The sequence below is a fragment of the Geotrypetes seraphini genome, chromosome 11 (assembly GCF_902459505.1).
Source record: "Geotrypetes seraphini chromosome 11, aGeoSer1.1, whole genome shotgun sequence".
Taxonomy (NCBI): domain Eukaryota; kingdom Metazoa; phylum Chordata; class Amphibia; order Gymnophiona; family Dermophiidae; genus Geotrypetes; species Geotrypetes seraphini.
In genome coordinates this window covers 36,786,285-36,807,079 of record NC_047094.1, presented here as the reverse complement: position 1 = coordinate 36,807,079, position 20,795 = coordinate 36,786,285, and the positions used below count along the sequence as shown (strand labels likewise).

The 20,795-nt window shown below is 42.6% G+C and overlaps 1 protein-coding gene across 8 annotated transcripts in view; it reads left to right on the top strand.

Annotated features, from left to right (window-relative positions):
* Window positions 1-20,795, top strand: part of CIITA (class II major histocompatibility complex transactivator) — a 118,982-nt gene that overhangs the window by 26,632 nt on the left and 71,555 nt on the right. For 7 of the 8 annotated variants that reach the window (XM_033914684.1, XM_033914687.1, XM_033914686.1 and 4 more), the window contains 2 exons: window positions 14,674-14,787; window positions 18,135-18,236. In XM_033914684.1, the coding sequence (XP_033770575.1) occupies window positions 14,691-14,787; window positions 18,135-18,236 (199 nt within the window). In that variant the 5' untranslated portion in view covers window positions 14,674-14,690. Of the gene's footprint in view, window positions 1-9,408; window positions 9,460-14,673; window positions 14,788-18,134; window positions 18,237-20,795 lie in introns of those variants that run through there. The other variant, XM_033914683.1, reaches the window with a different exon arrangement.

Sequence of the window (20,795 nt, the reverse complement as noted above, 5' to 3'; positions counted from 1 at the left end):
AAAAGCAAAACAAGCGAACCAACAGACACTTTAAAATCATATCTTCCTATAAGTCAAGAGGGCCTCAATTAAGTCATCAAGTTGTAGCATAAAGCTTGCAAAAAGAAGTGAGTTTTCAATTCCATTTTAATAAGATTCAACAAACTCTGACTCTCAAATTTAGTGGGAGAGAGTTCCAGATTTGTAGATCGATAATCGCAAATATAGAACGATATTCCTCTTAAGTGTACAAATCTTAATGAAGGGACACCTAAAAAATCTTTTTAGCAGATCTTAAACTTCTTGATGATAAATATAAATGATGTACAGCAGAAATCAGCATAGAAATATTAGCGCCCTCCCTCGATCCAACTATATATGCCCCACTGGCCATTTTTCACTATAAGGATGCATCATGGGCACATAAGCAAAAATGATTGTTTTTTAAATTTTATTTTCTTCCTGCTTTGGTGTTGCAGTTGTAATCCCAAAGAGTTTTTTTCTCCCTCTCTTTTCTGCTTACTTGCCTTTTTAAGGGGCCCTTTTACCAAGCACTAAAGCAAGCTTACCGCATCTTAAAATGGTGGGGTGCGCTGAGGCGTCTTGTGTGCTTTTGACGTGTGAGCATGCTACTAGTGCGCTAATAAAATTCATTTTTCAATAGGAGGCATGTCTGGGCTAATGAGTGCAGTCAGATGCACGTGAACCCTTATCACCTAAGGTGGTGGTAAGGGCTTATGCACTAATGCAGTGCATCGCAAACTGTGTGCCACAGCGAGATTCTGGGTGCCGTGAAACGCCAGCAAGGTGGAGAGGTGCCGTCACCGGCTAACTGCTCACATGATGTGCCTCTTGCGGCGAGAGGCATGTCCTATAGGCAGTCAGCCGGCGCCTCTCCGCAGCTCTCCTCCTCCAGCAAACCCCCCCCTCCCCAGTGTATTTAGAAAGGCCTTCGCGCATGTACAGATGTCAACATGATGGCTTCACACAAGCACGTGACATCATCACGCTGATGTCCGCGCATTTCTGGATACTCTCCAGCTGCAGCCCAGAGTTTAGTGTGCCGTGGCTTTTAAAAAGCTTGCGGGACACTGCACTAATGGCAGAAGGACCCCTAAATGTTGTGAATCTCTTTGTTGATCACTGGCTGAAATGTGGTATATCAGACTTATACATAAACTAGACTAAAATCTCTTATGTATGTGCGAAAAAGGTTAGTGCTATGTCACCTTAAAGTGCTGCTCTGGCTAAGCAGATTGTGTGATCCCTTGCTTGTTGAGTTTAATGATTAAAATCTCAAAGGAGTGGGCAGTGAGCCTGAAAATTAATCAGCGCAGGAGTTCAAGGCTGAAAATGTGAATGATACCCTGGCACCAGCCCTGTCCACCAATAATAGCAGAAGTATGTGTATGCTGTTTTCACTGACCGCTATGCAATAAGGAAGTAAAACAAAAAAGAAGTAAAACCTACCCTGTGCAGTCTAGCAGCACTGAAAAGTCTGAAAGGAAGTAAAAGATTTTAGTTGGTCTGGCTATGAAATGATATAATGATTCTCTTTCATCCTTCTGGCTGCTTAGAGCGATTGGCCGGCTAACTGCTAATATTCAGTGGGAGACAGCTGAATTTTATTTATTTATTTAAAAAAATTTCTATACCGTTTAAACCTAAACGGTTTACAAAATTTTATATACATAATACTGTAAAACAATAAGTTCAGACAGACATGAACAAATAACCCTCAGAAAATCAACTATAAAAATGAAAGCCAAAGGGCTTATCCAAAAAAATCATAGAAAAATTCTTCAACCAGCAGCAGTCATAAAGGATCAAAATTGGTCACCTATATCATGCAATAACCACTAATTTTAAGCGCTCACCAGCCAAGTTTAGCAGCCAAATCAGGCTGTGCAAAGAGCAAGTCTATCTTTGGTCTATCTTAGCTAGCCAGTGCTTAAAATTGACATAGCCAGCTACCGTGTTTCCCCGAAAATAAGACTGTGTCTTGTATTCATTTGTGGCCTAAAAAAGGCACCAGGTCTTATTTTCGGGTAGGGTTTATTTTTTTCATGTACATGATCATCTCTCCTTTCCTCTCCTTCACCCCAATTCTTCCTCTTTCCTTTCCCCCACATGTGCAACATCTTTCCTCCCCTCTCACCCATCCCCTTTTGCCTTCCCTCTGCAGCATCTTTCTAGCCTTCCCTCCCTCCCATCCCTCGTGCAGCAGAACCCTTGAGCAACCGCTGCTGCCCCCGCCACACAGCCGAACCCCCGCTGATCCTCCATCCTTCCCTCCCAACTGACCCCGCCGACCACAACATAAGAAGTTGCCTCCGCTGAGACAGACCAGAGGTCCATCCTGCCCAGCGGTCCGCTCCCGCAGCGGCCCATCAGGCTTATTGCCTGAACAGTGGTCCCCGACTAATTTTATTATTTACCTCTAATTCTATCTCTATAACCTACCTCTACTCCTATCTGTACCCCTCGATCCCCTTGTCCTCCAGGTACCTATCCAAACCTTCTTTGAAGCCCTGTAGTGTGCTCCTGCTTATCACATCCTCCGGTAGCGCGTTCCATGTATTCACTACCCTCTGGGTGAAAAAGAACTTTCTGGCGTTTGTTCTAAACCTATCCCCTTTCAATTTCTCTGAGTGCCCCCTTGTACTTGCGGTTCCCCATAATTTGAAAAATTTTTCCCTGTCTACTTTTTCTATGCCCTTCATGATCTTGAAGGTTTCTATCATGTCTCCTCTAAGTCTCCGCTTTTCCAGGGAGAAAAGCCCCAGCTTTTTCAGTCTGTCAGTATATGAGAGGTCCTCCATACCCTTTATTAGCCTAGTTGCTCTTCTCTGGACTCTCTCAAGTACCGCCATGTCCTTCTTGAGGTACGGCGACCAGTACTGGACACAGTACTCCAGGTGCGGGCGCACCATTGCACGATACAGTGGCAGAATGACTTCCTTCGTCCTGGCCGTGATACCCTTCTTAATGATACCCAACATTTTGTTTGCCTTCCTTGAGGCTGTGGCGCACTGCGCCGACACCTTTAATGTTGTGTCTGCCATCACTCCCAGGTCCCTTTCAAGGTTGCTCACCCCTGTCAGATCTTTGTGGAGATCTTCGCAGTCCTCCGTGTTTTTGACCCTGCTGTATAGTTTGGTGTCGTCCGCAAATTGAATGACCTCACATTTTGTTCCCGCCTCCAGGTCGTTAATGAATATGTTGAACAGGAGCGGTCCCAGCACCGACCCCTGTGGAACTCCGCTCGTGACCCATTGCCAATCTGAGTAATGGCCCTTTACTCCGACCCTCTGTTTCCTGCCCGCCAGCCAGTTTTTGATCCATCGGTGGACCTCCCCTTGCACCCCGTGGTTCCATAGCTTCCTTAGCAGTCTTTCGTGTGGCACCTTGTCGAAGGCTTTTTGGAAGTCAAGGTAAATGATGTGTATGGATTCCCCTTTATCCACCTGGCTATTTACCCCCTCAAAGAAGTGCAATAAGTTCGTGAGGCATGACCTGCCCTTGCAGAAACCATGCTGGCTCGACTTTAACTGCCCATTGTTTTCGATGTGTTCCCAGATGCTGTCTTTAATCAGCGCTTCCATCATCTTTCCTGGGACTGAGGTCAAGCTCACCGGCCTGTAGTTTCCTGGGTCTCCCCTTGAGCCTTTCTTGAAGATGGGCGTGACATTTGCTATTTTCCAGTCCTCCGGAATCTCTCCAGTTTTTAAAGATAGGTTGCATATCTGTCAAAGTGGCTCAGCTATTTCGTTCCTTAGTTCCTTGAGTACCCTTGGGTGAATGCCATCCGGACCTGGCATGAATACCTTCTAGCAGAGGAGCGTCGGACCAGCAGCACTCGCAGGCTGCTTTGCGGCCTTCTCACTGGAGCCTTCTGTGTGCTGCGCTACTGATGATGCCAACAGTACATAGAAGGCCCCAGCGAGAAGGCCACGAAACAGCCTGCGAGTGCTGCTGGCCCGATGTTCCTCTGCCGGAAGGTATTTATGGTCGCAGTCGGCGGGGATCGGTTGAGAGGGAAGGATGGAGGGTCAGTGGGGGTTTGGCTGTGCGGTTGACGGGTCGGGGGAAGCGCGACTGCCTATGACTAGGGTTTATTTTCGGGGGTAGGGCTTATATTAAGACCTACCCCGAAAATCATGCTAGGGCTTATTTTTGGGGTAGGTCTTATTTTGGGGGAAACACGATAAGATTGAGCCAGCCAAAGACAGATTGCTATTGAACCAACCGCTGGAGTTAGCCAACCTCCCTCCTGCAGTCTCGGTATCAGTCCCTTTATATTTAAGCTTCTGTTTGACTGGATACTTCAGGGATAAGGTAGGTGTCAGTATCCACAACAGCCTTCTGCATAAATTAGGAATTTTTTTTTCATCTGTGTAGGCAAGAAACAACAGGAAAGAAAACTTTCCTCTTTTTGTGGAAAATACCTTACTTATCTAAGGAATAATTTTATAAAGCTTTCAAAAGCCTGTTTTATATGTAGAAAAAGTACATTTGTAAAATTGCACAATCACATATAGAAAGTATCTGGCCAGGATCTCATGATGCTGTGAGCCAGGGAAGGCTTGTATCTAACCTGCTCCTGGGCTTCTGACCTCCGTTAGCAATTTTTGTGCAGCACTTGACATCGCTTTCGCCTTCAGTTTCCTCATTACATCTCAAATCTTACATGGGCAGATTTTTGTCGTGCTCCAGAGAGACGATGCCTGCAAAATCTGCAAAAAAAAAGGATTGTGAATGACTCTGAGGCGCTAAAGAAAGATGGCAGACCCAGACACGGCTTTGGCAGAGTTGACAAAAAAACCCCTAGTTTAGACCATTTATTGGGACAAATGACTCGCCTGGAATCTTTGTTAACAGAAGCAGCCCATCACACAACAGATTTAGAACACCGTGTGTCTGCCATTGATGATGACCGCGGAGCGCAAAAAAAACTGCACTCAAAGCTTTTACAGGAGCTAATGAAAATTCAGGGAGAGTATCTAAAGGATCTCAAAAACTGCCCTCACCACAGTCATTTGCAGCTAATATGCATCCTTGAATCAGTGCTTGATGCTCACCTTCTGGTTCTCTTGGAATGTTAGCTGGAGCAAAATTTCCCTGATGTGGGAGGACCTTGACCCAACTCGACATAGTAGCATAGTAACATAGTAGATGACGGCAGATAAAGACCCGAATGGTCCATCCAGTCTGCCCAACCTGATTCAATTTAAATTTTTATTAATTTTTTTCTTCTTAGCATAAGAGAGCTCATCGTGTTGGCAGGAAACATACCTGAGACTAGCAACTGAGAACTGTGATTATTAAAATACATAATTATATTCATAAGATTGAAATACTTAAGAGGTATAAAACTGTTCGAAATGATGTACAATGTGAGGGCTCTACAATTTGCATTTTCCAATACTCTTCAGCACTAACTGACAAGAGGAAGCAGTTTCATCCACTTTGTTCCAATATTTATGAGAAAAAGATTAGATTTATGTTCCTGTCCCTTGCAGTTTTCAGGTTATGTCATGAAGGCAGTTGGCTCTCTTTTGAAGTGGCATTGATTTCTGAGTCTTTTATTAACATCTGTTTAAACACAAATGCACCTGCTTCTTGATTATGGTTTTGTAATGTACACTGCTTTTGCTACTTTATTTTCTTAGTGTTTATAAGGGAGAACCACCAATAATGGCTTATTTCATTTTTTACCCTACTTGCCGTCCTTCAACAACTTGGCCAATGCTCAGGTAGAGCGTAATTTGTATACTTGAGAATGACAAAGGGACAAAGTTTGTCCCTGCCCCGTCCCTGCAATCTCTATCCTCGTTCCCGTTCTGTCCCTGTCCCCACTCTGTCCCTTCGAGCTCTGTCCCCATAAGCTCTGTCCGACCCATCCTCAAGCCTTGAGTAGTTATGATTTTATATTTAATTAATTTTATTAAAGTATAAAAATAAACAATATTCTGTACAACTGTCACTCGTATGAATCACAAATAATACAGAACAAGGATCAATAAAACCTCTATCTTATCTCCCCTACTCACAAATATCCCCTCCGCCATCAAAAAAACTGAACAAGCCAAATTACTACAGAATGCTACATAGAAAAATCATGCTAACAGAATACCTCGGTCACACGACACAAATGTCAAATCCATAATAGCTGACCAAAATGATAAACATAAATTAAAACCAAAATCCCGAGAAGCCACACCTTGCACCAAAGAAGTAGAAAGATCCATTTCCTCCTATATTGTGCAAAACATAAAGATCGCACGATAGTGTTAGGGGAGGGCAACTTGAGCAACTACCCCCTGGCCAGAGATAACCCTAAGCCTGCTGGAAACTGAAGAAGGCACGGCCTTGTAGTGGGCTTTGTGGTCCCCAGCTATGTCTAACACCAGCTCTGGCAGGATCCACATTTCAAATCTGAAATATACGCCTACTACTTATGAGGAATTTAGGAAACGCCTAAAACATATCTGTTCCTGAAGTATCTAGGCAGCTGACCCGTACAATTCTTTCTCCACAATAACTGATCCCTAGAGCTGTTAATCACTAGCTTTTGACTCTGCTAAGCTCACTCAATTTGTACCATCTTTTAATCATTGTAAACCGCATAGAACTTCTTGGTTGGGGGAATGTATATACCATGCTATGTCTTATTGTTCTTTTCGAAAATCAGTTAAGACTACTTTGATAAATTCATTACCTAACTTAGGAGCTTTTAAGATTGTAACGAGTATATTCTATGCGATTGTACTCTTGCTGATTGTACAGCTTCTCTTGGTGATGGCGGTATAGAAGAATAAAGTTATTATTATTTCATCTAAATATAATAACTTTTGTGGATATTGCAGTTTAATCCTTGTTTACTATTTTTCCGTTGATGAGTGAAAATAAAAAAATATATAACATTCTGCATAGGTTTTGCCATTTGCGCATGGCATTTGTTCTTTTCTGGGAGGGGGCTTGTCAGGGCAGAGAATGGGGCATGGATGTGCTAATCAGCTGCTCTAACTGGTTAACACCTCCTAAATAGTATATTTAGTAAAGAGCTCCTTCCTACTTCCTGCTGTAGTATTTGTTTTGTCTTTTATTTAGTCTAATTTCTGTACTGTTACTGAATAGAAAGAAAGGGGATTACCTGGTATTTCAGTGTTTAGATAAAGTCATTTACTCTTTAAGGATTAGAATACTCTTACTGTGGACTTTGCAATAAGGGTTATTTCCCTGTTTTGTGGTTGTAAACACAGAGTTTTTATCTAGCACGTGATTACTTCATTCTTGGGCAAGTTATTTGTTTACTTATTGAAATGTTTGTACACCACCCATTTATAATCCTAAGGAAAAAATAGCAGTAATAAAGAACAATAAAATATAGCAAAAACCTGAGGGAGTGGTACAGTTTAGGGGGTGAAGAACTTATGTGCATGATAGAAGACCGGGACTTGGGTGAGATTGTATGTGATAATTTTAAGGTGGCCAAACAGGTTGAAAAGGTGACGACGAAAGCTAGAAGGATGCTAGGGTGCATAGTGAGAGGAATGGCCAGTAGGAAAAAGGAGATATTGATTCCCCTGTATAAGACTTTGGTGAGACCTCATTTAGACTATTGTGTGTAATTCTGGATTCTGCACCTTCAAAAAGATATAAACAGGATGGAGTTGGTTCAGAGGAAAGCTACTAAAATGGTCAGTTGTCTTCGTCATAAGGCGTATGGGAAAAGGCTTAACTTTGGAGGAAAGGCAGGAGAGAGGAGATATGATAAGAGACATTTAAATACTTACATAGCGTAAATGCGCATGAGTCAAGTCTCTTTCATTTAAAAGAAAACTCTGGAATGAGAGAGTATAGGATAAAGTTAAGAGGTGATAGGCTCAGGAGTACCGTATTTTCACGCATATAACGCGCGCGCTATACACGATTTTACAAACCGAGCATAACCATGCACGTTATATGCGTGAGCGCGTTATACAATGTGTTTTTTACATTGCTGGTTCCCCCCCCCGACGTCCGATTCATCCCCCAGCCCCCCCCCCGCACCGTTTGCGGTGGAGAAGCAGCCTACCGTGGGTTTGCGATGCCAGTGAGCCCTGCGCTGCTTCCTCTGCCGCGGTCCCGCGCAGGGCTCACTGGCATTGCAAACCCACGGTAGGCTGCTTCTCCACCGCAAATGGTGCGGGGGGCTGGGGGATGAATCGGACATCGGGGGGGGTGCGAGCGGTCCTTCGGGGTGGGGCATCAGGCTTTCAGGGTGAGGCGGGCCTTCAAGGGAGGGGACAGGACTTCAGGGGGGGACAGGACTTCAAGGGCAGGGCGGCGAGAGGAGAGTCGTGGTGGCAAGACAGGAGGAGGTTTTAACTCAATGAGCAGCATGCGCGGTATACGCGTGTGCGCGCTATATGGCAATTTATTTACTTAAATGTTGTTTTCCCGCGCGCTATACCCGTGTGTGCGTTTTACACGGGTGCGCATTATATGCGTGAAAATACGGTAATCTAAGGAAATACTTTTTTACAGAAGGGGTGGTAGATGTGTAGAACAGTCTCCCAGAAGAGGTGGTGGAGACAGACTGTCTGAATTCAAGAAAGCCTGGCATAGACACGTGGGATCTCTTAGAGAGAGGAAGAGATAATGGTTACTGCGGATGGGCAGACTGGATGGGCCATTTGGCCTTTATCTGCCATCATGTTTCTATGTTTAATACTATAGATCACTATATAAAACCCATTTTCCATCAAATTATCAAATATAATTAAATATGACAGTTTTAAAACAGTCAGAAGTATTGGGAGGATTAAAAAATCATCGACCTATTTTCCAGAAGCTTGGATTCATGGCTAAGTTCTATTATTTCTCAAGCCTATTGATACATGTCCTTTAGGAAACTATTGAAAACTGATTTATTCGAAAAGTTTGTAAATTGATGTTTCAGAATATGGATTGGAAATATGCACATTGATTTTAAGGAATATCTATCTATTTTCGCGAATGCATTTTATTCAATTATTGTATAATTTTAGTTGTTTTTAGATTTCGTACTTTTATTCACTGTTTGTATATTTTTAGTACTGTATGTGAACCGCCTAGAACTATGAGGTAGGGCGGTATTTAAAAATAAGATTATTATTATTATAAAAACACAAATGACACGGAGGGGCATTTTCAATAAGATGTTTAAATCTGAGTTTAGATGTTTTTCGGAACACGCACAAAAATCCAGTACCAAATATGCCCGTTTTCAAAACTACAAAATGTCTATCTTGTTTTTTTTCAAAATTGATCATTTTTTCAGATTTGCATCTCATATCTTTTGGAATCATTTTCAGAGAAAAAAGAAAAATGTCCAAAAGAAAAATGCACAGAACAAACCATTGGGAAGTAGGAAGGACCAGTGTGTTTAGTAGACATCATCCCAGCAGAGCACCTTAGTGGGCACTGCAGTGAAGCTTACATAAAATGTCCCAGGTACACATCTCACCATATTCCCCTTATATTGTACTGTGAGCCCTCCAAAACCCACCCAAAATCCGCTGTACCTAATTGTACACCATACCAATAGCCCTTATGCCTGCAGGTGACATCTATAACAGTAGGATTAGGATGAGGTTTGGAGAGCTCATATGTTCTACTACAAAGATGGTGTTTAGCATGGAGTATGGGCCTGAGTCCCCATGTCTTTGGTTCACTGCACCGCCCATCAGGCTACTTCAGGGCCTGGCTTGTTACTTTACTGGCAGGTATGCACTGCTTCATTCACATCTTTGGGGGTAGGTGGGAGGGGGTCATTAACTACTGAGGGAGTGTGGTGGTCATGTTTACATCCTTCCAGTGGTCATCTGGTCAGTTAGGGCACCTTTTTGGCCTAGTCCTGCCCACACCGTGCCTCTTAACATTCCATCTTGAGATTTAGATGAACAGCATAGAAATCCAACTAGAAAGTAGGTTATGAAAATAGCAAATTGGGATGGTATGGTAAGAAAAATGTCCATCTGCTGTCAGACCAATGGTCCATCAAGCCCAGTAGCCCGTTCTCACGGTGGCCAATCCAGGTCACTAGTACCTGGCCAAAACCCAAGGGGTAGCAACATTCTATTATCTCAGAGTAAGCAAAATTTCAGAACCCCAAATAGTAGCAATATTCCATACAGAATCCCCAAAGAGTAATAAAAGATTCCAGAACCCCCAAAGAGTAGCATCATTCCACGGTACCGATCCAGGGCAAGCAGTGGCTTCCCCCATGTCTGTCTCAATAACAGACTATGGACTTTTCCTCCAGGAAATTGTCCAAACCTTTCTTAAAACTAGCTACGCTATCCGCTCTTACCACAACCTCCGGCAACGCGTTCCAGAGCTTAACTATTCTTTGAGTGAAAATTTCTCCTATTGGTTTTAAAAGTGTTTCCCTGTAGCTTTCCTGAGGGGTGCTTTCTAAGTTGTTGGAAAGATGGCTATTATTCATTTGCTATTAAAAATTAAAAAAGCAGCAACATTTGAGCCTGCTATTCCTGCACCTTAGTGTCCTATTTCCAGTACGACCCTTGTAGAAAGAGTAGCATTAATGCAGCTAGAAACTTTCCTCAATAAGACAATGGTCCTATATAGCTGGCAATCCAGATTTGGCGAACATCACAGTACAGAAACCTGTTTCATCTCCTTCATGTTTATTAAAGTTTGTTAACCCGCTTATCATATTTCTAAGTGGCGTACATAACTTTAAAATCAGGGTTATACCTCGTACATTATAAGTGACAGAGACAGACGTACATGTAGAAACAATGGATTAGTGGGGAGAATTATAATAATGAAAAGGATGATTGCTAACCATGCTCCACAGCGCCATTTATAGAAACAGGGCCTAAACTCCTAAATTTAGGAACATAAAAACTGAGGTAACAGGCAGATTTAGGACAGGGGAAAGAATTTATGAGCTTAGCACTGGTTTTTAGCACTAGGCTCTTAAATTAAGCTCATACATATGGGCAAATGAATGGGAGGCTTAAATTTATGAGTAGTAATTTTTAATCACCAAAGTTAAAATGTATTTTCAGCTGAAAATTATATATGTTTGGTTGAAACTAGGGCACAAATTTAGGAGGCTATCTCATACTTATGAGTTGGAGGACAACTGCGGCCGCAGGGGGACCCTTGATAAAGCAAAATAGTGTGAAACATGTCGGGTCATTTCCTCTTGGGTCACACATATTGAGCTAAGTTTTTAGAAGCATTATAAAGTATTACAAATTAAATTATTGGCTAAATTATATATTAGAAATCCTAAATTAATAAATTAAGATGAAGTAAAAGTTAAGGTATCAAAAATGATTTGATGGGCCAATGATGAAGATAATACTACTAAAGAATTGGCTAACACACTTAGTCCCTTGGATAAAAAGTCTGAATTGAAGAAAAAATCAAAAAAATATAACACAAGTGATGGACATCAGTATGAGTCCTTGATGGATAAACGGGAACTTATGGCTCAGGCGATATCTCATAGGTGACCAGCACCAGACTGCAGTCTAAATGAGAACTGCCTCATACATCATTTAGTCCATTGTGAAATAAATTAACATGTGAATAAAATCACACTCCCAAGAAAAAAAAGAGAAGAAGAATTCTTCAGACTTATACACCAAGGGAGAAAGATGACAGAAGCATGATAAATACATACACTCCCTAGAAACCAACCCAATAAATCAAACAATACAATAAAAAAGATATAAAGTGCTGAGTGATAAATAACAATGGAATGAAGATGAGGACACAAGTGCAAAAGTGCAATTCAAGATAATAAACAAAGTTCACTACAATAAAATACTAAATAACAGATAGAAATGTTCACTGGCAATTCATAATATTCAAATGTAATGCAAATATGATATAAATATAAAGTGCAGAGTGCAAGAATATACTGGCAATTCATATAGGGCCCGGAACTCTAACTACTTCTGTAAACAAAACATGCTTTCTTATACCAAATCCATACACACTCTGAACAATAATTCATGAAGTTACTTGAAAAAATTTTTAGAAAAACTCATACAAAAATTGATGCAAAAATTGAAAAACCAATGTGCAAATCCATAAGGACATAATATATAGGTCCGATAAAGTTAAGAGGATAAGTAATTAAATCAATCAATAATAATAATAAATAATTAAATAGAGTGAATGAAAAAGATACATGTCCATAACACTATATAAATTAGAGAATCCCTAGCGCCATTGAATAAAAGGCGTTTTTCAATCAAAGCACTTCTTCATTTCATTTCATAAAGAGGTTCATTCACACTAGACGAACCCCCAGAATAATGTGTGACCCTAAGGCCAAAAGCACCCATACACTAAGAAATACTAAATATAATCGTTGAGATTCCAAAGTCACACCTAAAATAAATGTCACCAATCAGTCGATATCACCACTCAGTCAATAAATAGCATTGTAAAGATTCCAAAATCACATGTAAATGGATATCACCAATCAGTAAATATCACCACTCCGTTTCGCTTCTTCGTCAGGAGCGGAGATGAACCGACATCAGCTGAAGAGCGAATGTAATTCTCCCCACTAAAAAAACTTTTATTAGGCAGTGGAGTGGTGGGTCAAAGGCCAAAAGATAAACTGAACCTTGATATCCAGCACTTATAACTGGAAACGGCCCAGCACTGAATATCCACGCTCCATGCAGGAGTTACCTAGCCTGCCTCCCACAGTCTGAATATCAGCCCCATAGACTCCTTGCTCTGTGCAGAGGCAGAAATCAGACATAATGTCGAACAATGAATAGTGAAACCTGTATTAAACAAAAGTTTTAAAAAAACCCCACCAACTTGACTTATAAGTGGGATTAGCTGAAGAAAAATACGATCATGTCACCCCCCTACTGATTAAATCCCACTGGCTCCCAATTAGCCACTGCATTACTTTTAAAATATTACTTTTAACTTTCAAAACCTTAATTTTCAAAGAACCACACTTTATCAACCGATTGCTTATTCCTCCTAATACTTTTCGCTCTCTTCGATCGACGACTCAAAAGCTCCTTACAGTCCCTTCACTAAAAATCATTGGCACTAGAAGACACGATATGTTTTCAGTAATGGCTCCCCAATTGTGGAATGCTCTTTCTCATTATATCAGAGAAGAAAAAGACCTCAGTCAATTTAAGAAACTTCTAAAAAGTTGTCTTTTTAAAGACGCATTCAATCTTTAGCCTTCTTCTTTAGATACAAATATTAGGGCTCAGATTTATTACCCCTTCCCATTGTTTCATCCCTTATTTTCTCTCTTCTCTTAAGCTATGAAGATGTAACTTTACCCCTTTATCCTTACGTTTCGTGTACGTCTTAAAATTGTTAGTTCCAAGACTTTTGTTTGTTGTTTACTTATTGTAACCCGTTTTATGAAGCTGTAAATCGTTTAGTAATTTGAATAAGTGATCCATCAAATATAAATAAAAACCTGACAGAGCTGCAGGGGCCTAATCTTCTTCCGGTTTTCATGTGAACCGATAAATGTTGCTAAGTGAACACTAGATGTACACAGTTTCATCTATATTTGTTTTTAAACCAGTGAAATAGAGAATACGGTGATGTATGAAGGGGAGAGAATCAACAGGAAGGGGCCCATGAATCGGCTCCTAAATTTTAAAACTGAAACGGCCCACTGAGGAGATGATCCCAGAATAATCTGAGAGGTGAGGGTTTAGCTACTGCCTCTTGTGGATTCTCTCCCTCCCCAGTCCAGGGTGTAAGCTGTGCCACAAACCTTGCCCCTGATGATGCCCCGCAAGATTTTCGGTTGATTTTTATGACACCATTTCCTTCAGTCTTCGCTTTAATCCTGGTCTGTCCAGAGTCTTGGTTGCAGGCAGTGACAAGGCCAGGGCCTGGTGAGCAGGGGCCCACCCACTTTGGGCTCAGGCCTAACCAAACATGGTGAATTCTCGGTGCGGCTGGTAGGAATCCCTAAGCCCTGACAGCTAAAGACCTTCTCCAGCTGGAACTCTTACCGGTGGCAATGTCCCTGAAATGCTGCCGCTCCCACCCGGGGTTTTTAAAGGCCTACACTTCAGGCACCTAAGTTTTTGGAGAATTGCGCTTAGTGGCTCCTAAGTCATGGCTAAGTGCCATACGATAGGCACCTTTTATAGAATTGGATAGGTACCTATCGCTCAATTATTTATTTTTTTTCCACTAATTATTGAGGCTATTAAGGGTATTTTGCCAATTCAGGTAGACGCCTAAGAGGCACCTAAATTTAAAGGCACCTGCTTAAAAGCCTTTGATGAATGATCCAAAATATTTTTAAATATTGATTTTGGGCAGTGCCTTCCCATGACTTTACCAGTCATGTGACTTGGATACTGTGGCCTCCTACTAATTTGTTATCAGTGATGCCCTTGCCAGCTCCACGTCATAAAGTATTTTACTAGACTGTAAGCTCTTCTGAGCAGGGACCATCTATTACATGTTAAATTGCATATGTATATCACTGCGTATGCCTTTCAGCACTTTAGAAATGATTAATAGAAGTAGTAGTTAATGAGTGATTTCTAGGTGCTGCATCCTATATATGCATAATACATGATATTTTATGCATATTCATTAGTTAATGATGAGTAGTACCTTTTAAATTTTGTAGCATTTATCAATGCAATCCTGACTTCTCCCTTCCAGGTTGCAGTCAACCAGCCATGAAGTCGGTAGGTTTTCCTGAAAATAGCAGCCTGGGCTTATGTTCCGGCGATACTGATCCACTGCTGCTTTTGGAAGAAGCTGAACTATTGCCAGGTTGGTGAAGGAAGAAACATCTTCTGGTCAATATTCAGAGTGATCTAACCAGCCAGAAATGGCCACTGACTGGTTCCCACCGTTTCTTATATAGACTTTATCACTGATTGAAAAGACACCTACCTCCCTTGCCTTTTTGTGTTGTTCCACTGACTGCTTACGTCGCTTGTTCAGGGCTATATGCTAATTTTCAGTATCATTTAACCGGTCATCACTGCTGAAAACGAATGGTTAGCACCTAATTGAAAGCTGGCTATTTTGGGGGGGGTGTTCCAGGGGGCGGAGTCGGCACTTAGCTGGTTAACCCAGCATTTTTAACCCAGTGTATCGCAAACTGTGTGCCTTGGCGAGATTCTAGGTGTGCCGCGAGATGCCAGTGAGGAGGAGAGGCGCTGATGCCAGCCGATTGCTTACAGGATGGGCCTTTTGCAGCGGGAGGCACATCCTGTAGGCAGATGGCGCCTCTCCTCCTTTCTGTACCTCTGCTCCTCCAGCACTCCCCACCAGCATAGTAATAGTGGGCTCAGGGCCTCTGCACATGGGCGGACGTCGGCGTGATGATGTCGCCCCTGCGCATGATGTCATCGCATCAACGTCCATGCATTTCCAGATGTCCTCCAGCTGTACCTTCAAAATGTTTGTGACACACTGACTTAACCGGCTGGGGTAACCGCATAAAACACTGTCCTATCTTTATGCGGCAGTTAAGGTCCGAGTGTCAACTTAACCGGCCATGTGTTAGCCGGTGCCGCAGAAACCAGATATTCAGTGCCAAAGCTAAGACATGACCCGACATTGAATATCCTGGCATAGCACCGGAAGCGATAAGCAAAATGCTCACCACCAACGGCTAAATATTTACCCCCTTGTGTGTCATGTGATCTTCATGGGCACATTCTGAGCTCTTGATATACAAGCACTAAGGTCCTGATTCCATAAAGCTTGCCTAAAGATAGGCGCTGATATCGGCGCCTAAGTTTAATTGATCAGTAGGCTTAATTAGTGCCGATATTGGCACTCGGCACCTCACTATCAGCTTTGATTGGAGTTAAGTCAAAGTTAGGCACCTACCTCAGAAAACTTGACGCTATAAAATAGGTGCCCAGCGCAAAGCGCCTACACTAAGGGATCCTTTTATCAAGCCGCGCTAGCAGTTTAACCCATGTAATAACGTGCGTTAAACCGCCGGCCGCGCTAGCCGCTAACGCGTGGCAAAGAAAACCCTGGTGTAAATTGAGGACGCCTAAATATTAGGATGCCGAGCCGCCTCCTAAGCATGCTTAGCGTGATTCTGTAATGGGCGCCTATGTTTTATGGAATCAGTGTCGATATCCTAACGTTATAGAATCAGGGCCTAAAAATATATAAATAGATTGCTCAGATCAAAGAATGCACTTTTTCTTTTCCTTTCCTTCTTTGTGCAAAATACATGGTAGAGGAATAGACTGTTGGTTAGAGCAGCTACCTCAGTACCGTGAGGTTGTTTTTTTTATTGTTTTTTTTTTTTTAAATCTTTATTGATTTTCAAACTTTGACAGTGCAATACAATTAATTGAACATAAAATACTGCAAAAAAACACACTATTAACTACACAAGTAATACATAAAACAATCATTTTCTCCCATCCTCCTCCCAATTATTAATACAATAAGACATATGATGTGATTACAATATTATAATTAAGTAATTTAAATCCTCAAAATACATATCCCTCCCCCCACCCACCCACCCTGGATGTGTAAGGAATATCATTTTTATTAGAGTCAACCAGAGAAACAAGCGTAACACAGTAAGAATATATGCAAACAGAAACGGCAGTTAAAATTACAATACAATCAGCAACAGCATATAAGGTACCAGTAATACAAAGACCATAGAACAAACGAAAGAGGAGGAGGAGGAGCCCGACACCCCCACCAATTATACACCAAGAAAAACATGTGCAAAAGCACAAGAGTGTGGGTTCACTGAACAGAGCTAGCTCCTCATGCAAAGAAGAGAAGAACAGAAAAGAAAAGAGAGAGGCATAAAGCTCAAAACCTCTCTCTCAGGACGATCCAACAGCAAGGACATCCCATTTCCCTCATCAACCCCAGAAAGTTTTCAATGTGTAAGGCCTATCCCCAATAATCCCCAGCTCAAGGGGCAACACCCACACCAGGCAGCACAAACCAGACAAGCAATCATACATTCTCCACGCACACTCCCCATTCAATTACCCCCCTTCCCCCCCCCCCCGCCATGTCGAGAGCCTAGAGGTAACCGTAGGAACACTCTCCACAAAGCCAGGTATGCCCGGACCTCCGGGTTGGTGGAGCGTTTATGATAGCAAAGCTCAAAACGTGCCAGCTCAGCCATCTGACTGAGCCAACTTTCCAGGGGAATAGTCCAATATTGTAAAATCGTTCGTTTAACCGTCAACTCGGTCAGATAAATAAATCGCCGCTGAGGTACAGTGAGGCCTTGCGCTTCCAGCAGGGTCTGATCGCCAAGAAGCAGCGTTTTATAATCCCACTCCGGGTCGCGCTGTAAGACCAATTGAAGCTGCGCAAAGGAAGAGTTCCATAAGGAGAGTTCAGGACACTCCAAAAAGGAATGCAGTAGCGTCCCAGGGGCCTATTTGCATTTAGTACACAGAGCTTCTCCCCCCCCCAAAAAAAAAAAACCAACCTATGCGAGCGCCCCTCTCAGCACTATGAGGTTGTGAGTTTGATTCCCTTTGCATCTACTTGTGACTCTGGGTAAGTCACTTTACACTTCATTGCCCCAGGTACAAAATACGTACCTGTCTAAAATATGTAAACCGCTTTGATTGTAACCACACAGAAAAAGCGGTCTATCAAGTCCCATCCCCTATACATTTTGAAGACACGAGGAATAGTCGTTCTCAACTGCAAGGCCACATGATGCCATCTTATATTAGAATACAGGCTGATATTTCCACTTTCAAAAGACAGTTAAAGAACTTCTTATTTATGTTAACTTGTGGTCCAAGCCAGTGGCATAGCCATGGGGGTGCCTCGGTGACCTGGGCCATCTCATCTTTTCTTAAGGACCCATTTGCCTTCACGGCTGGTGGGGATGACAAGCCCCGTCAGCTGAAGATGTTGCCTACCTGAGTTGCGCCTGCAACGGTACTTAATTCGCTTAGGTGTGCTTTGGCCGCAAATGCCAGCTTTCTCATGCATACTCAGTTCAGGTCTACCTTTAAAAGTGGACTGACATGGTTTTGTTTAATGTGGATAACTGATTCTTTTGTACATAACTAAATGAAGGTTAATTCATTCAAATTTCATTAACAGAAACCTTCCTACAAAATATTTCCCTGTCTGCTTTTCTCCTGTAGACCTCGACAATGAGAACTTGACCTTTGAACCTTTTCACAGTCTGGATTTATGTTATGATTCTGCAGAAAAGCCATATGAAGACGCAGAATATTCTGGAATAGGTATGACGGGAAGTTTATTTCTCGCAATCAAATGGCAGACAGCAAAAGCTCTTCATGCTAACACTCTTCAAATGCATCTTCAATGAGGTGTTTTAAAGTTTGTAACTTGTTATAACAAGCTGTTTTTATGTATTTAAAAAATTCCTAACCTTCTACACTTTGGTTTTTAACAGAATATTGTTAAAATCAAATCAATGTTATCAGCGAATCTAGTATTTTTTAGAGGATGGGCTGCTTTAATAAGAGGTTGCGATATTTGACTCAAAGTGGATAAACTATTTCTTCAAAGGAAGGATGCATGGAACAGTCTCCTTGTGGAAACTGGAGGCTAAGCAGGGGTAAATAGAGGCTTTTTAGTGGTTAATTAGTGAATAAAAAAGCAGATATTCCCAGAGGTCTACAGCTAGAAGTAAACTGGGCAGCCTTGCAGTCCTTCTCTGCTGTCATAGTCTGTGTTCCTATTTCTTTGCTTTTAAAGTATAGTGTACTAGTCTTATAGCCCGTTACATTAACGGGTGCTAGAACATATGTGTGTGTGTCTGTCTTTATTTCTTTCTCTCTCTCTCCTTAGCCGCTTTCTGTATTTCTGTCTTTCTTTCTGTCTTTCTTTTTCCTTGACTGTCCACTACCATCCCGCACCCCTCCTGACGCGACTCCCGCTGTCTTTCTTTCTGTCTGTCTCTGTCCCTGGCCCCCTTTGTCTGTTTGTCTTTCTGTATATCTCCCTGCCCCTGTGTCTTTCTTCTTTTCTTTCTGTCTCCCTTCCTCCCTCTGTCTGTGTGTCCAAAGCAGCATTCCCTCCCCCCACACCAGTTCCCTGTGCACCTGCCCCTGTGTCTTTCTTCTTGTCTTTCTGTCTCCCTTCCTCCCTCTGTCTGTCTGTCCAAAGCAGCATTCCTTCCCCCTCCATTTCCCTCCCCCCACACCAGTTCCCTGTGCACCTGCCCCTGTGTCTTTCTGTCTCCCTTCCTCCCTCTGTCTGTCTGTCCAAAGCAGCATTCCCTCCCCCTTCCATTTCCCTCCCTCCACAACAGTTCCCTGTGCAGCAGCATTAGCGTTTCCTCTACCCCCTTTCCCTTCCCACAGTGGCGACTACAAACGCGGGTCCGAGTCCTTTGCCGCCCCCCCTTCCCTTCCCTTGGGCCCGACTACACATGGCGATTCAAGCAGCGTGTGCCGCAGTCTTCACACGCTGCTTCGGGTCCTTCTACTGCCCTGATTTACTCTGGCACGTCCAGAGCAAATCAGGGCAGTAGAAGGGCCCGAAGCAGCGTGTGAAGACTGTTGCATACGCTGCTTAAATCGCCAGTCGGGCCCGCGGGAAGGGAAGGGAGAGGCGGCAAATGACTCGGGTCCCGGGCAGCGGAAAGTTGCTGGGCTCTGCAGGTCTCCCCACCATCCTAACGTCAAACTGATACCTGAGGCCGCCCATCACCACCACCACTTCCGCAGCTCGCTCGCGATTCGGCCAGTAGGGCCGTATTGTGAGGTGGAGAGCAGGAAAGCTTTTGTGATGCGCGAACACGCGGCGCGAGTGCGCATGTCTTTCAACTGGGAGCAGGGCAGATCGTAAGCCGCACATGCGCACTTCCTATGTGTCGCTACAGCTCACGGAAAACCGGCGCACACATAGGAAGTGCGCATGCGCGGCCTAGCGTTTTATTATATTAGATGGGGCCTTCAAGACCAGAGCAAGCTTATAACTTTCCTTCCGCTGTATGTACTTATCATTTTCAACCTTCCTCCTGGAAGAGCAATTCAATAACAGAGCACCTGTATTTCCATGCCACTTGCGTGTTTACATGTACAGAATATTTGCAGACTTGCAGGTAAATGTCAGCAAAGTGACTAAGCGCTGTTCTGTAAGGGTGTGTGTAAGTGGCATAGTGTATAAATGCAGGGGCGGAGCATGGGCAAGGCATGGGCGGGGCTGCCACTTACACATATAATTGACAGAATGCCCTTGTTGTATTTAGGCACCTGCAATTAAATCAGGCCTATGGCTGGTATAACTAAGGCAGGTAAATATAAGGTGAGTATTCCAGAACAGAATCTGGGCGCCCAGGGGCTGTTATAGAATAAAGCTTCTCACTGGGTGACATCAAGGTACCTAAAAGGTGGTGCTCACTTATAGAATGGCCTCCAAAATGATGAAAGTGCCTTTTACAAGCCAAAGTAGATGCAAATTTAACATGTCATCTATTGAGGAGTGTTTCCACTGTTGCTATTGCAAGTTGTGTGTCATTATATATATTTTTTAAATTTGATTTTCAAGTTTACAATTCTTTACAGAATAAAGAAAATGGAGATAATAATACAGTATTCCAGAAAAGAGAAGGTCTAAAACATTAAACCTCCCAAAAAACTCCAGCAAGCCCACATTATGGGGGAAATTCACCTATTTTCTAAAGATATATCTCAAGTAAACAAAAAAATCTGTAAATTCGTACATAAAGAAAATAATATAAAAGAAATAAATAAATCTGACTGTAATCAACTTACTTAGACAAATTCACAGACTAATTCTTCTAGTGGTGTGCAATTATTGAACTCCAAACT